General features: G+C 44.4%; 2 protein-coding genes across 11 annotated transcripts in view; one reads left to right on the top strand and one right to left on the bottom strand.

Annotated features, from left to right (window-relative positions):
- ACAD10 (acyl-CoA dehydrogenase family member 10) overlaps positions 1 to 11,801 on the bottom strand; it is a 49,121-nt gene extending 37,320 nt beyond the window's left edge. For 6 of the 10 annotated variants that reach the window (XR_002338858.1, XM_021073831.1, XM_021073833.1 and 3 more), the window contains exons 1-4: positions 11,650 to 11,801; positions 6,146 to 6,345; positions 2,569 to 2,717; positions 743 to 937 (exon numbers count right to left, since the gene is read on the bottom strand). Coding sequence is in view for 9 of the 10 variants with exons in the window: in XM_021073831.1 (XP_020929490.1) it covers positions 743 to 937; positions 2,569 to 2,717; positions 6,146 to 6,332 (531 nt within the window). In the remaining variant the exon portion in view is untranslated. Of the gene's footprint in view, positions 1 to 742; positions 938 to 2,568; positions 2,718 to 2,793; positions 3,038 to 6,145; positions 6,346 to 11,649 lie in introns of those variants that run through there. The other 4 variants (XM_021073834.1, XM_021073836.1, XM_021073835.1 and 1 more) reach the window with 4 other exon arrangements.
- Positions 11,780 to 17,444, top strand: part of BRAP (BRCA1 associated protein) — a 41,143-nt gene continuing 35,478 nt past the window's right edge. The window contains exons 1-3 of the mRNA XM_021073840.1: positions 11,780 to 12,100; positions 14,254 to 14,415; positions 16,071 to 16,269. Coding sequence (XP_020929499.1) covers positions 12,019 to 12,100; positions 14,254 to 14,415; positions 16,071 to 16,269 — 443 coding nt within the window. The 5' untranslated portion in view covers positions 11,780 to 12,018. The remainder of the gene's footprint in view (positions 12,101 to 14,253; positions 14,416 to 16,070; positions 16,270 to 17,444) is intronic.

The following is a 17,444-nucleotide window of genomic DNA, read 5'->3' as shown; positions in this document are numbered from 1 at the left end:
ATAGAATTCAGTTCCTCAATGACACTAGCCACACTTCAAGTGTGGTATAGCCATATATGACTAGTAGTGACCATAATGGACATTTCTGTTAAGGCAGAAAGTTTTTTTGGACAGTACTGGTCTAAGGATTAATGTCACAGGAACAGACAGTAATGTGGTTGGTCTTTGAAAAGGTCAAAGGGCCCATGAAGAAGTGAGGGCTGGAGTTCCCATACCAGCTCAGTGGAAACAAACCCGACTAGTATCCATCAGGATGCGGTTTGATCCCAGGCCTCACACAGTAGGTTAAGGATCCAGCGTTGCCATGAGCTGTGGAGTAGGTTGCAGACTCGGCTCAGATCTGGCGTTGCTGCAGCTGTGGCGTTGGCCAGCAGCTGTAGCTCTGATTGGACCCCTGGCCTGGGAATTTCCACATGCCAGGTTTGGCCCTGAAAAAAAAGTTATGGCTGATAGAAGTGCCTGTGTTATCTGATGACTAAGGCTCAAATCCAGAATGAAAGGGAGCCTCTAAAGCTGAGGTTTCAACCAATTATCAAATCCCATAAATGTCTGACCTTGCTAAGAGCTCAGTGATATTTTAAAAGTCCTCTTTTCCACCTGTTATGTCTAATCCTAACTTAGTCAACTGTGTGAATAAAAAAAAAAAAAAAAATTCACTCAAGACCTGCTGAGAGGCAGTGTTAATGCTGCATCCTGAAGCAAGGACAGAGATTCTGATTGTTCAGAATCACTTTGAACTTACCACATCAAACTGTTTCCGGTCCAAGGGCAAAAAGCTTTTCCCATTGGGAAGAAAAAAATTATTGCTCAAGAGTGCAGTTTGAAGGCCTTTTGCCCGAATCTGAGTTATGGCCTCAGTCATCACTGGGAACTGCTTTACCACTTGCTCATTGGTCAGCAGAAAGGAAAAGAAGTCCACAGACATGTCGGTCTTTGACTAAGAATGGGGGAGGGCAAAGGAGAACCAGCAATCAGTAAGAGTAAGAACAGCTTATCACCAACACAGAAAAACACATAATCCTGGCTTTCTACCACTCCCTGGTAATAGGACCCAGGCCCATTGGCTTGCTGCCTAAAGGAAATTTCTCCCTCAGCTCTTCTGTAGAACTTCGCGTATAACGTTGTAAAAAAAAGTGATGTAATGGTTATGGAATGGAGCTATTTATATCAATATTCCAGTTAAATGAGTTCTTTATTTCACTCCCCTCTTGTCAATTTTAAAAAGATTCAGGAGTTCCCATTGTGGCGCAGTGGAAATGAATCTGATTAGTTTCCACGAGGATGCAGGTTCAATCCTTGGCCTCGCTAAGTGGGTCGGGGATCCAGCGTTGCCGAGAGCTGTGATATAGGTTGCAGATGCAGCTTGGATCCCATCCCATGATGCTGTGGCTGTGATGTAGGTCGGCAGCTGTAGTTCCAATATACCCTAGCCTGGGAACTTCCATATACCGCAAGTGTGGCACTAAAAAGCAAAACAAAAAAACAAACAAACAAACAAAAAAAAGATTCAGAAGAACCTAAGAAAATACATCAATCTCTAAAAGTGTATTAAGCAGATGTAATTTAATTTTTAAGATCCAGGAGACATTTGATGATTTTGTATTAACTCAGCTTCACCATTATGAATTGAACATCAATTTCTGATCAATTATTGTGTTTTTAAATTCAGTCTGTGTGGGTTTTGAAAACTCATATTATGTTTCAAAATCTGCAAGGGCAAGTCTACTATTTCATATACATATACACACATATACTTTACAACAGATTTATTGAAATACAATTCACATACTATACAATGACCATTTAAACTATAAAATTCAATGGTTTTTAATATATTCACAAAGTTGTTCAAATATCACCACAATCAATTTTATAACATTTTCATCACTCTAAGAAGAAACCCCATACCCATCAGCAAGCAGTCCACTACCCATTCCCCCACCCCTATCCTCCCAGTCCTACAAAATAACAACTCTACTTTCTGTTTCTACAGACGTACCTGTTCTGGACATTTCATGTAAGTGGAATCACACAACATGTGGTCTTTTGGAGCTGGCTTCTTTCTTTCACTTAGCATAAAGTTTTATCTATATATTTATATTTAAATATTTAATAGCATAACCAAGTGAATGACATTAAGTACATTCATTGTTGTGCAACAAAAACCACCATCCATTCACAGAATTTTACTGTATCTTAAATTATGTTTTAGCAGGGTAACTGTGAGGGTTACATGAATCAATATAAATAGCTTAGAACAATGCACACTCCAGAATAAGGCTAATATTATTACTGCTTTAAATAAGCTTTCTGCTCAAAGCCACCATGTAAGCAACTCTAGTTTCAGATGAATAGCTGGTGGAGGGACTTAGGGAGTAATATTTTTACTTTTTCATTCATGTAGTTAAAGTTGAGTAACTGGGGACAGAAATAATAGCTTAAAATCTTATAATGGGATTATTAGGTTTTCCCTTCTTTATTTTTATTTTAAACAACTTAATGGATGAGTGTTGCATCCACTACTCTAGGCAAAAAGAATATAGAAATTCAAGTATGTTTATCACTCACAATTTCAGAACAAAGTTTCCTAAATTCTTGTAAGAAATCTTCTATTGTTATCTCTGCTCTCATAAATTTCATCCACGGCCCATTTTCACCACCTGAGCTCAAGGCCTTCAATACAGTTCCAGAAGGGATATGGTTCCGTACTTCCCATTCTACCAGAAGCAAAACATTCAGTAAGTGAAATAATATATGGTCAAATGGCTGGAGCTTGGGGAACAGGGGAATTACCATGCAGATTCCTGTGGTTTCACCGTGATGCCAGGTGGGTTCTATCTGAAATTCAGAGAAATTCAGGAAATACAAAATCTCAGCCTTAGACCTCCAAGAGAACAGTGACATTAATTTGTGTGACTGAGGGGACACTGCTGCCAAGCATCAGGTCCATGCCACCAGCTCGAGATGACTCTGGACACTGCATGATGAACTTTCTTCTCACTAGCTGGTTCAGATATATTAGGTCACTCACATGGTCCTAGGACAAGGTAAGGAAGCACGTGAGGAAATAAACCAGATTCTAACAGCAAGTCAAAACAAGCCCTTCATTTTGTAAACTAAGAATCCTTCATGGCGGTGTAACTGGTACACCAAAACACCCACTTGGGGGCGCTATCTTTGAAGAATAAAGAACAAAGTTTCTATCTACAGAGAACTAAGTGGATAGGTGGATCAGTATTGTGTATACTGGGAACACTTAGACAGGGGTTACTTTTCCTTGTACAAGGGTGTCTTTCTTTCTTTCTATAATACAGCTGCTGTGGAGCAAACAATATATATAGCATCTGACATAATGTACTTTACACATCTTTTGTTTTGATAAAGTAATGCCTGTACACTGAAAATATTTCAGACAATATAGAAAGGTGTAAAAAACAAAGCAATCTCCTTCTTCAGAAATAACCAACGTGGAGTTAGTTCCCTAGAGGCCTAGTAGTTAAGGATTTGGCGACATCTCTGCTGCGGCCAGTCCAATCCCTGATCCAGGAATTTCTGCATGCTGCAGGTGTGGCCAAATAAATTAATTAAAAGTGTATTTTATTTATTTTATTTTTTTATTTTTTTGTCTTTTTTTGCTATTTCTTGGGCCGCTCCCACGGCATATGGAGGTTCCCAGGCTAGGGGTCTAATCGGAGCTGTAGACACTGGCCTACGCCAGAGCCACAGCAACTCGGGATCCGAGCCGCGTCTGCGACCTACACCACAGCTCACAGCAACGCCGAATCGTTAACCCACTGAGCAAGGGCAGGGACCGAACCCGCAACCTCATGGTTCCTAGTCGGATTCGTTAACTGCGCCACAACGGGAACTCCTTTTTTTAAAAAAGAAAAGAAGTAACAAATGTGACCAATACAGTATGTCTTTTGAGAGTAGCAGGACTTTAAAAACTCAATCCAAATAATACTACTTTAATTTTTGAACTAAACTGTAGAGCAGAGTTTAGCATCTCAGAGTTGGCCAGCATGCAAGGAAAGTAGCACTCCTGCATGCTGTTGATGGGAGTATAAACAAGCACAACCTCCATGAAGTGCAAAACTTTAAATGCACATACAATTCATGTAGTAGTTCCACCTCCAGGAATTTCTCCCTCCAGATATATTTATAAAAATAAGCATAGATTATGTACATGGCTGTTATATAAAGCTGTTCACAGGAGTTCTGTTGTGGCGCAGTGGTTAACGAATCCGACTAGGAACCATGAGGCTTCGGGTTCAATCCCTGCCCTTGCTCAGTGGGTTAACGATTTGGCGTTGCCATGAGCTGTGGTGTAGGTTGCAGACACAGCTCGGATCCCGTGTTGCTGTGGCTCTGGCATAGGCCAGCGGCTACAGCTCCAATTTGACCCCTAGCCTAGGAACCTCCATATGCTGCAGGAGCGGCCCAAGAAATGGCAAAAAGACAAAAAAATAAATAAATAAAACTGTTTATAATAATAAGAACTGGAAACTTACATATATGTCAATAAAGGGCTTGCTAAATCTACCATGTTACAGCCATATATTTGAATACTATACAGACATTAAAACGCATAAAGTAGACAGAGGTTTGGCACAATATGGGCTGGAGACCTAATCTGGCTCCCATCTGTTTTTTTTTTTTTTTTTTTTTTTTTTTTGCTTTTTAGGACCGTACTTGCAGCATATGGAGGTTCCTAGGCTAGGGGTGGAATTGGAGCTGCCGGCCTACACCACAGCCACAACATCAGATTCAAGCCATGTCTGCAACCTACACCACAGCTCATGGCGGAACCTTAGCCAATGAGCAAGGCCAGGGATTGAAACTGCAACCTCATGGTTCCTAGTCAGATTCATTTCCATTCATTTCCACTGCGCTATGACAGGAACTCCCATCTGCCTTTTTTTTTTTTTTTTTTTTTTGTCTTTTCTGGGGCCACGCCCGCAGCATAGGGAGGTTCCCAGTCTAGGAGTCTAATCGGAGCTATAGCTGCCAGCCTATGCCACAGGCACTGCAACTCAGGATCCAAGCCACATCTGCGACCTACACCACAGCTCACAACAATGCCAGATCCTTAACTACCGAGCAAGGCCAGGGATCAAACCTGCAACCTCATGGTTCCTAGTTGGATTTGTTAACCACTGAGCCACGATGGGAACTCCCCCATCTGCTTTTGTAAATAAAGTTTTATTGGAACACAAGCACACCTACTTGTTTAACATGGTCTATGGCTGTTTCTGGTTCCAATGATGGAGGTGAACAGCTGTTGATAGTAACTGTATGGCTCACAAAGGCAATCTGGCCCTTGACAGAAAAAGTTTGCTAATCCCTGAACTAGACCTATGCCTACTGTTATGAAAAAGTTGCCAAAATGTTGTACTGACAGGAGTTCCAGTCGTGGCTCAGTGGCTAATGAATCCGACTAGGAACCATGAGGTTGCGGGTTTGATCCCCGGCCTTACTCAGTGGGTTAAGGATCTGGCGTTGCCCTGAGCTGTGGTGTAGGTTGCAGACTTGGCTCAGATCCTGTGTTGCTGTGGCTGTGGCGCAGGCTGACGGCTATGGCTCCGATTTGACCCCTAGCCTAGGAATCTCCATAAGCCGTGAGAGCAGTCCAAGAAATGGCAAAAAGACAAAAAAAAAAAAAAAAAAAAATTTGTACTGAGTCCAAAAAAAAAAAAAAAAGGAAAGGTACAGAACAGTTTGTATACTATGACCTAATCTGTATAGATGCAGTTTACACACACACACACACACTCACTCACGTATATAAAGGCAATTTTTGGAAGGATAAACAACAAACTTAACATAATGATGACCAATGAAGTCTGGAATGAGTGGAGACAAGTAGAGGTAGCAGCAAGAAATTTATCTTTGCATTTTTTCAAAGACATTTTTAGCACCAACTATCAATAAATGAGGTTGGCATCACTGAGTTTCTGTACGGAAAAAATTCAACGAAATCCCTATCCTCAGCCACTAACTGTTGCTTGAATTTAATTCAAGAGCAAGAACAGTAACCTGTGGGTGACAGTGCTGCCCAAATGTTCCTCCTGGTCTCCCCTCATCACCCTCTTCTCTACCCCCCAAATCTCCAGACTCCAAAGGTCAAACAGAATCAAGAGCTCACCTGCAGCCATCTTCCCTGGAGAAGGAATGAGAACTCCACCCATGTCAAAAATCACTGCTCTGTAGGTGCTGCCTCCAGAGTGTCTCCATCGCCGGGTTCCCTGGTGCCCATATGGGAGGTGCTTCAGGGAGGCAGCCCTCCAAGCCCGCTGGAGCTGTGAGGACCCTAGAAGCCACCTTATGCACATGTTGAGGCCTAGGCTGTGGAGAATGCAAAGGACACAGTTTGCCTTCACTGCCTCCAACCAGAACTCCCTCCATCCTGCTGCTCAGGGGCCCCACCTGCACATCACTGACCTCCACCAGCGCTGCACACCGGAGCTGGAACTGACTCAGTGTCTCCACCTGCCCTGACCCCTGCTTTCCTAAGTTCCTGAGCTCAGGGAAGTGCTTGGCATCCTCTTAGCTGCCCAAGTCCAGGATTCCCTCAGCCCTCCGCCAGACACTTCCACTATGGGTGCTCTGCGCTGTCCACCCTTCCTTCCAAAGATCTCCACCCACCTCTCTCCACTCTCACTGCATGATCTCACCCACAGACCAGGGCCAATGACTCCCAATGGGTCCTCTTGCCTCCTCTCAAACCCCTTATTCTTTCTTCACTCTTCAACCAGTTACCATTCAAAACTGCAAATCTGACCATATCCTAACCTTGTTCCAAACCTCCAATGGCCTCCCGCTGAAGGTTAAGATGAACTCTCAGTTCCTTAACCTGCCTGAAAAGGCTCTCTAACATCTGCCTCTCCCCTTTGGGCAACAGCTCTTCCTCCTATTTCACCTTAACCTGGATGATCTGGACACGCACAAGCACATCAGCTTCCTCAAACACTTGATGCCCTCCTCCTGAATCTGGTTTTCCTTGGCCTGGGGAGCTACCTTACATGTTACCTGTCTAATTCCAATTGTTCTTTAGGTTGTAGTTTGCCCATCATTTCATGAAACCTCTTCTGGTGACCAGAAAGGACAGATGAGGAGTCTCTCCTGTACACTCCCACGATGCCCAGTTCTCACCTCCTCCCAGCACTCATGCCACCAAACCATCATCCCTCCCACAGAGCAAGGCCATGGCCTCCTGACTGTTCTCCATTGCCTCTTTTCTAAACTTACTTTCAAAAAGCTTAGAAAAAAATATCATACCCACACAACACACATGTATACAGATATATGAATGTATATACACACATACAGACAGAAACCAAATGTGGAAAAATATTAATAATTAGACAATCTAGGTAAAGGGTGCATAATGAAAGGTATATGAGAGATCATTGTACTATTCTTTCAACACTTCTATAGCTCTGAAATAAAAACCCAGGGAAAGGAGTTCCCTGGTGGCTTAGAAGTTAAGAACTTGGCATTGTCACTGCTGTGGCACAGGTTCGATCCCTGGCTTGGGAACTTCCACATGCCATAGGCACAGTCGGGGATGGTGGTGGTGGGGAAACTGGTGAAAAAAATAATTAAACCAAATTCTATCTGCAGTCAGTTTCACTTGAAAATCTTGAAGCTTCTCATGTGATATCTACGGTTAAAAAGCTTACTAGGAAGAAAGATAGAACAAACAGGTTTGTAAGACAGCCTGCGAGTTCATGGTAGTCACTTCAGTGTCACCATAAGGACTAAATAAACTATGTAAGAGTCTAAAGAAAGGATTCTTTTTTTTTCTTTTTAGTCTTTTGTCTTTTTAGGGCTGCATCCATGGCAAATGGAGGTTCCCAGGCTAGGTGTCTAATCAGAGCTGTTACTGCCAGCCTACACCAGAGCCACAGCAATGACAGATTGGAGCCAAGTCTGCGACCTATACCACAGCTCACAGCAATGCAGATCCTTAGCCCACTGAGCGAGGCCAGAGATCGAACCCCAACCTCATGGTTCCTAGTTGGATTCGTTTCCGCTGTGCCATGACGGGAACTCCAAAAAAGGATTCTTAAGAAGTAAATGTTCAGGAGTGCCCGTTGTGGCACAGCGAACTAATATCCATAAGGATGAGGGTTCAATCCCTGGCCTCGCTCAGTAGGTCAGGGATCCAGCATTGCTGTGAGCTGTGGTGTAGGTCACAGACTCAGCTCAGATCCCAAGTTGCCATGGCTGTGGTGTAGGCTGTGGCTGTGGTATAAGCAGCTGTAGCTCTGATTCGACCCCTAGCCTGGGAACTTCCATATGCCGCAGGTGCAAGCCTAAAAAGCAAAAATAAATAAATAAAAGAAATAAATATTCAAAACTGATAAAATGTGTTTCTCATGAATTGGAAATCTGCTGGATTGGGGCATGAATGTCAAAATGAAAAATGTAGAGGCTGACATGCATTTTGGGTTTTACTTATGTTCCTATGTCAAGGCCACAGTTAATGATGGAAGGAGAAATTTATTTATAGGCTTCTAAAAATGTCAACATTTTTTGCAACATTTTGTCAATACTAAGGGCTTAACGGAGATCGAACAGTATCTGCAGGGCCTGAAAGGCTGACTTTCATCCTCACGGAGGACACTGTCCTCACACTTCCGCTAATGGATGAGTGGGCACTGCTCCCACGACCAGCTTCCTCCCTCCAACTAGAGATGATGGTTCTGTCCTAGTCATTTCCCAACACTCTTCAGAGAAGGAAAATGCTGTGATTTCTCACACCGGCTGGTACTGCCCACTGACTAGGACAACTCTGCCTGCTTTATCCACAGGTAAACTTATTTTTTAATCACAGGCTCAGTTTTACCTCCTCCAGAGAGGCTATTCTTTCTTTTTCCTAGAAAACTCTGATACTACTTTTTTTTTTTCACTCTCATTGCTTCTTTTCCATACCTTCACTAAAGCACTTACCCCATCACACAGTCCCTGTTTTCAAATGCATCTGCTCCTATACTTGTAAGCTCCTTAAGGAAAGGCCTTTTTTTTTTTTTTTTTTTTTTTGTCTTTTGTCTTTTTGTTGTTGTTGTTGCTATTTCTTGGGCCGCTCCCGCGGCATATGGAGGTTCCCAGGCTAGGGGTTGAATCGGAGCTGTAGCCACCGGCCTACGCCAGAGCCACAGCAACTCGGGATCCGAGCCACATCTGCAACCTACACCACAGCTCACGGCAACGCCGAATCGTTAACCCACTGAGCAAGGGGCAGGGACCGAACCCGCAACCTCATGGTTCCTAGTCGGATTCGTTAACCACTGCGCCACGACAGGAACTCCCCGGAAAGGCCTATCTTATTTCATCTTTGTGTACATCCCGAGACCTAGCACAGTGTCTAGACACACAGCAGGTGCTTAGTAGAAACATGACTTGGAAAGATGAATAAACTGCATGAATCGGAAAATAGGGGAAAGCAGGAGACAAGCATAGTGGTTGACAGTGTAACAAGCCCAATTTGCCTATCTCTAGCTAATAATTCTAGTTCTCTGGAACTGGCATTTTCCTTCTGTATTTTTTTAAATTTTTTTTATTACTCAATGAATTTATTACATTTATAGTTATACAATGATCATTCCTTCGTTATTATAAAGAACATTTGTCTTCTTGCCTCTCAGAATGAGATCAGTATTTTAATGGGGATTTGCTACCTAAATTATGTTTTTATAAATATGAACACACAGGGTATGTTGTCACATATTAAAGAGATGGTTTAGGAGTTCCCGTTGTGGTTCAACAGAAACAAACCCAACTAATATCCATGAAGATTCAGGTTCGATCTCTGGCCCCGCTCAGTGGGTTAAGGATCTGGCATTGTTGTGAGTTGTAGTGTAGGTTGCAGATGCAGCCACAGCCTGGGTCTGGCGTTGCTGTGGCTGTGGTGTAGGCTGGCAGCTGTAGCTCCAATTCAACCCCCAGCCTGGGAACTTCCATATGCCGCAAGCGTGGCCCTAAATAGCAAAAAATAAAAATAAAAAATAAATAAATGGGAGTTCCTGTCGTGGCGCAGTGGTTAACGAATCCGACTAGGAACCATGAGGTTGCAGGTTCGGTCCCTGCCCTTGCTCAGTGGGTTAATGATCCGGCGTTGCCGTGAGCTGTGGTGTAGGTTGCAGACGCGGCTCGGATCCCACGTTGCTGTGGCTCTGGCGTAGGCCGGTGGCTACAGCTCCGATTTGACCCCTAGCCTGGGAACCTCCATATGCCCCGGGAGCGGCCCAAAGAAATAGCAAAAAGACAAAAATAAATAAATAAATAAATAAATAAATGGTTTAGTAGAGGTTGAGTGTTGGCTCTAAACTCAGACTGCATGGGTTCAAAGTCTAGTTCTGACAAGTGCTGAGTGTGAGTTCCTGAGCAAATTATTCTCCAGGCCTCAGGTTCCTCCTCCCTAAAATGGGAATAATTATAGTTCCTGAATCATGAAACTGTTGCTACTATTACATAAAATAAAGCATGTAAAGCACTCAAGTTAGTTCCTGGTACACCATTAAATGTTTTCTATTATTACAATATACTACAAAAAAGTTCACATGACGTCTCATGTGTTATATACACATAATATGTGCATATGGCATATGGAGTTTCACATAAATCAGTGATTGACAATGGGGCAATTTTGGCCCCAAGGGGACATTTGGGAGTATCTAGAGATATTTTTGGTTGTCACCACTTGGGAGGTGCTACTGGTATCTAGTGGATTAGGCCAGGGATGCTGCTAAATATCTTACAAAGCTCAGGATGTACACTCCCTCCAAAGAATTATCAGAGCCCAAAATGTTAATAGTGCATAAGGTGAGAAACCCTCATATAAAGAGTGTAATGAAACTATTTCATAGGATGCAGTAATATCAAGCTATAAATATCACTTGGTCCTGTTATATGCATTGACAGTCCACACACTCACACGTGTCCACGATGTGCTATGACACATCTTACATGTCCCAATAGCATATGCCTATAACAGCATCCTAGCACACATACACGGTATATGGATTGATTGTGGCTTTCCATGTCTACATGCTAAAGGGAGTCTGAGGTACTGGAAAGGATGCTGACTCATAAAAACTGATGTAAATAGAGCTGCAGGCTCTACTCCTTTCACTCTCACAGCTATATAAGATTATTCCAATTTTACGCAAAACCTAACTCAAGTTCACAAAACTGGTGACCAAAATCTACTGCATAAGAACAGGAACTGGGTGTTTACCTTATTCACCAATGCATCCCCACCACCCCAACCTAGGCTCTCAGTAACCACTTGTGAAGTGGGACCCAGATGTATCTCTAGTACTGGGCTCTTAACCAGCCCACCACCCTACTTTAACAGAATCAGAACCACTGCCATCGAGTTCCGACTCCCCGTGAGCCCTCAGAGAAGTGGCTTCACTTCTCTGAGCCTCAGCGCACCTATCTGTAAAGTGTCACTGACACAAAGCAACTCAGCCTAAAGCTAGGGCGAGAGGTCAAACACTGTAAAAAGAAGCAAGAGCTCTCAGCAAGGCGCGGGTTCCTCAGACTATTCTGAGAACTTGAGGGGAACCAGAGAGACCTTTTGCCGTCAATTGAGCGGGGCTGAAAGCAAGGCCTCTCGGGCCTGGGCGCAAACCCACCGACCTGCCTAACGAGGACCGGTGATCCTCCAGACGGGCCTCTTCCACGACCTCTACGAGATCCCGTCGAGAAGGGCCCAGGTTTACCACCGCGAGGCTCACGCCAGTCACGTGTAGGCCACTTCACCCAATCAGAGCGCGCTGTGGTACGCGCATGCCTAACCTCAAGGGGTCAGCGACGGCAGCCGGGAGGCGGAAGTGAAGGTTGTTGTTGCTCCGGGGGTTGCCCACGGAGCTGCTGGTGCTGCTGCTGAGGTGGCGGCAGAGGCTCTGAGCCGTGGCGGCGCTTCCCGCACCCGGCCGCTCGGCCTCTCGGCTCATCTCCCAGCCTCGCCTGAGCCCGCCGGGGCCCGCGCCGGCCAGCGCCTGCCCTATGAGTGTGTCACTGGTTGTCATTCGCCTGGAGCTCGCAGAACACTCGCCGGTCCCCGCCGGCTTCAGCTTCAGCGCCGCGGGTGAGTTCGCAGCCTCGCCGTCTCCCCCGCAGCCCTCGCCGGGCCCTCGGGGGTCGCTCTCTCAGAGTCTGGGTCCGGGGAAGGGCCGCGGAAAAGGTTTTCGTTCCAGCAGGAAGCCGAGAAGCGGTTGGCATCCCCCTCGTTCCATCCGCCCTCAGGAGGTCTTCCCAGAAGTCATCTCCCAGAAGCCTTACCCGGTCCCTCCTTCCTTGTGCCTCCCCACCGGGCCTCTGTTTGTATTTGGCGCTTCTCTCTCCGCCCTGGGTTAGAGCCAAGTCGTGTGAGTGGATTTCTTCTAGGCTTTGTGAAGCAAGGATTGGGTACCCAGCGACACTGAAGGCCGCTAATTTAGTTAAATCGTTCTGCTTTAGAAAAATACCCATTGAGGCTCTTTGTAGCAATAGTAATAATTACAACCAAAATGTATACATTTTCTAATCTCAGCACTATGCTAAACACGTCGTGTGTACTGTTGTTTTTTTTGTTTTTTTTTTCCAATTATCTTCGTAAAATCCTATCGGTTAGATGAGTATATGACCCTTTTACAGACTGGAAAACTGAAGCCCAGGGACTGAGAGTCTTGCCTGCAATCATGTGTAAGTGGCAAAACTGGTATTCTTACTCAGCTGGGCTTGACAGTCTCAGCTCTTCATTACCAGCCATACGTCCTCTTCAGTGGAGCATGCAAGTATGACCCCTTTGAGACTCCAACAATTACCCGACAACAGCAACATTCATTCAAGAAATACTTTTTGAATCCTCACTGTCACTTGGAGCTTTTTTTTTTTTTTTGATCTTTTTCTAGGGCCGAAACTGCGGCATATGGAGATTCCCAGGCTAGGGGTCGAATCAGAGCTGTAGCCACTGGCCTACGCCAGGACCACAGCAGTGGGGGATCCAAGCCGCGTCTGCGACCTACACCACAGCTCAGGGCAACGCTGGATCCTTAACCCACTGAGCAAGGCCAGGGATCGAACCCGCAATCTCCTGGTTTCTAGTTGGATTCGTTAACCACTGAGCCACGGCAGGAACTCCTCTTGGAGCTTTAATGTGTTCAGAAAGACGTGGTCCTTGCTTTAAGGCACTAGCAGTTCAGTACAGTTCATAGAGACGGATGAATTAAATAGAGAATAAATGTAGAATTACAGCTGTGGCAACTGTGGTGAAGGAAAGGAAGAGTTTGGTAAACTATTACAAGAGGATCTCTTTGGTCTAGGGAAGGGGACTGGGGCTGCTAGGGATGGTTGTTGGAAACTTCCCTGAGTATGTGAATTTTGGGGCTGCAAATTAAAAATTCAATATGATTTAATTGGCTACTGATTTCTGAAAGTCAACTAAATTGACATGGGCCACATAAATACTTATACATGGGTCAGTCATGAGTCATTGATCAATTTAATCAGCAAATATTTAAAGAGCTTCCAGTGTGTTCTGGGCACTGAGGTGTAAAGTTCAGGGGATACAGTGGTGGGCGAAACAGCCCTGGTCTCTGCTCTATTAAAGCTTATACTAAGAGTATATCAGTCAGGTCTCTGAATTCCTTCTCCATATTTGTGTGTTTCAGTGATTTAAGACAATGATCACAAATTTTCAGGGTATGATGGCATAAGACTAACTCAGGGTATTTCAGAAGACTACCCCTAAACGTTTTTCAAAGTTTATTAGTGGACTTGATGCCTTCATTTAAGGCTCAATTAACAGTTTCACTCTACAGGTGTTATTAAAATGTTGGTTCACCTGATCATAATCACCATCAAAGCTCCCATCTAGTTCATCTGCTTTAAAGTGTACGGCTTTCAGAATTCCTGGTGTGCCACAGCAGGTTATTTTCCGCAGTTGTGGCTCACATTCAATCCCTGGCCTGGAAACTTCCATATGCTGCGGGTGCGGCCAAAAATAAATAAATAAAATAAAGAATAAAGTGCATGGTTTTCAATAGAACACCCCTGCTTTTCTGTGCTGATTGCACTGGGCATATATTGACTGTCAGGCACTGAAGGAGCCCCAGAGGTGAGTGAGATGGACACTGTGAAGGCGTCTTTCAGTCTTGGGGGAGGGCAGCAAACCTAAAAGGGAAACCTACAGATGGATACATTGAGAGTGGAGAGGAACTTGTTTTATTATCAGGTATTAATCATTCACGTATTCTTTAGTGGGGGAAATGTCTGATGAGGAGATCAAAAAGAAGACACTAGCTTCAGCTGTAGCCTGTTTAGAAGGAAAGTCACCAGGAGAGAAAGCAGCACTCATACATCAGCATCTTGGCCGTCGAGAAATGACAGATATGATTATTGAGACCATGAAGTCCAACCCAGGTATGCTTCCTAAAACCCTAGATTGTCTCTTGTAACATAAGCCCATCATGGCCTGTTTTGTACATGGTGTGCAGTGACCCCATGATTAAGTCCCACAGCATACTATTATCCTTTACTGCCTTGTGCCTTCCATGAGGTCATCAGGCTGCATTTCACCTTCTCTAAATATTTCTCCTAAATTAATCCTAACAAGCTGGGTTGAGAACTCTTCAGTGAGGAGAACTGCATACATATAGGTCAGTGGCAGATCACCTTGAATCCAGATAAGCATGTTGTGACATCCCCAAGCTCTGCTAGCTGATTCCTTTCAGGGGAGTGGATGTATATTGCATCTCCAGCATGGAGAACTGGTAGGTTTGGTTTTCAGACTTAAAAACTTTGAATATTTGTCCCACTTAAGAGTGCCTAATGGGAGTTCCTGTCATGGCTCAGTGGTTAATGAACCTGACTAGTATCCATGAGGACGCAGATTCAATTCCTAGCCTTGCTCAATGAGTTAAGGATCCAGCATTGTCGTGGCTGTGGTGTAGGTGGCCAGCTACAGCTCAGATTTGACCCCTAGCCCGGGAACCTCCATATGCCACAGTGCAGCCCTAAAAAGACAAAAGACAAAAAAAAGAGTGCCTGATGGAGGACATCTGCTATGTTGTGTACTGTCACGTGTAAGGGCCGCTCCTGAGTTTCTGCAGGTGTTAATGACATTGGTGGGGAGTGGGTAGGCAGTGATCACTTTCAAGTTGAGGTGTTCCTACAACTCTGCTATTCTTTGAATATACTTCTTAATGAAGTACATTACAATTTTTCTATCAAAGTTTATTTTTCTGGGTGTTCCCGTCATGGTTCAGTGGTTAACGAATCCGACTAGGAACCATGAAGTTGCAGGTTCGATCCCTGGCCTCACTCAGTGGGTAAGGATCTGGCATTGCCGAGAGCTGTGGTGTAGGTCGCAGATGCGGCTCGGATCCCGCGTTGCTGTGGCTGTGGTGTAGGCTGGCAGCTACAGCTCCTATTGGACCCCTAGCCTGGGAACCTCCATATGCCGCGGATGCAGCCCTAGAAAAGGCAAAAGATAGGGAAAAAAAAAAAAAAAGTTTATTTTTCTGATTCAAAGTCTTTATCTAGTTAGAATCCTTTAGCATATTTATTTATTTTATTTATTTTTGCTTTTTAGGGCCTCACCCCCAGCATATGGAGGTTCCCGGGCTAGGGGTCAAATCAGAGCTCCAGCTGGCAGCCTATACCACAGCCACAGCAACTCGGGATCCAGGCTGAGTCTTCCACCTACACCACAGCTCACGGCAACGCCGGATCCTTAACCCACTGAGCAAGGCCAGGGATCGAATCCACAACCTCATGGTTCCTAGTCGGATTCTTTTCCACTGCACCATGATGACATATTTCTTTTTTTAAATTATAGTTGATTTACAAAATTGTAATTTCTGCTCTACAGCAAAGTGACTTAGTTATACAAATATAGACATTTTTAAATTAATATTCTTTTCCATGGTGGTTTATTACAGGGTATTTAATGTAGTTTCCTGTGCTAAACAGTAGGACCTTGTTTATCCATTCTATAGATAATAGCTTACATCTGCTAACCTCAGCCAGCACATTTCCTATCACTTTATAATCTGCTCATTTTTGGTTTGTGAAAGATGAGCTGGAAGCTACAGAGGAAGAAAGGAAGTCTTCAGAAGCATCCCCTACTGCACAGAGAAGTAAAGATCAAAGTAAAGAATGTGTAAACGGTGCTCCCGATTCTCCATCCAAACAGCTTCCAGACCAGATTTCCTTCTTCAGTGGAAACCCTTCAGTTGAAATAGTTCATGGTATTATGCATCTATATAAGACAAAGTAAGAAAACCCTCTTTTCTTTTGACCTTATCTTTTGCCATGGGGCAGAGGAAAATTTCTTGCCCTGAAGGGAAGTGGATGTTTTAAGTGTCAGAGGGATAGTACTTCCATATATTGTGTGTTAATTCTTAGATGTTTTATATTTGGTTAAATCTTGTTGATGGGGTCAAAGTTTATTATGAAAGATACATTTCTAGAGAAAATACCTAAGAAAATAATCCCTAAGAAGGTAGGCAGGCAGGCGTTTGAGAAATTGAAAGGAGGGAAGTTTTTTTTGTTGTTTTTTTTTTTGTCTTTTTGTCTTTTTGCCTTTTCTAGGGCCACTCCCGCGCATATGGAGATTTCCAGGCTAGGGGTCTAATCAGAGCTGTAGCCGCCAGCCTACACCACAGCCACAGCAATGCGGGATCTGAGCCACGTCCGTGACCTACACCACAGCTCACAGCAACGCCGGATCCTTAACCTACTGAGCAAGGCCAGGGATCGAACCCACAACCTCATGGTTCCTAGTTGGATTCTTTTTTTTTTTTTTGTCTTTTTGCCATTTCTTGGGCCGCTCCCTCGGCATATGGGAGGTTCCCAGGCTAGGGGTCGAATCGGAGCTGTAACCACCAGCCTACACCAGAGCGACAGCAAAATGGGATCCAAGCTGCGTCGGTGACCTACACCACAGCTCACGGCAACGCCGGATCGTTAACCCACTGAGCAAGGGCAGGGATCGAACCCACAACCTCATGGTTCCTAGTTGGATTCTTTTTTTTTTTTTTGTCTTTTTGCCATTTCTTGGGCCGCTCCCTCGGCATATGGGAGGTTCCCAGGCTAGGGGTCGAATCGGAGCTGTAACCACCAGCCTACACCAGAGCGACAGCAAAATGGGATCCAAGCTGCGTCGGTGACCTACACCACAGCTCACGGCAACGCCGGATCGTTAACCCACTGAGCAAGGGCAGGGATCGAACCCGCAACCTCATGGTTCCTAGTCAGATTCGTTAACCACTGCGCCACGACGGGAACTCTGGAAGGAAGATTTAAAAAAAAAAAAAAAGAAAGAAAAATAGTAAATGATCCGTAACATCGTTATAGTTTCTTATTCTCACAAAGTCATTACTAAAGAAGCTGCCAAGAAGTCACTTAATGAGTTGCAATTTCACCTCCTCTTTTTACCTGTTTCTGTG

Source organism: Sus scrofa, chromosome 14 (genome assembly GCF_000003025.6).
Source record: "Sus scrofa isolate TJ Tabasco breed Duroc chromosome 14, Sscrofa11.1, whole genome shotgun sequence".
Classification (NCBI taxonomy): domain Eukaryota; kingdom Metazoa; phylum Chordata; class Mammalia; order Artiodactyla; family Suidae; genus Sus; species Sus scrofa.
Note: the sequence above shows the minus strand (reverse complement) of the source record. Positions and strands in the feature narration are given on the sequence as shown.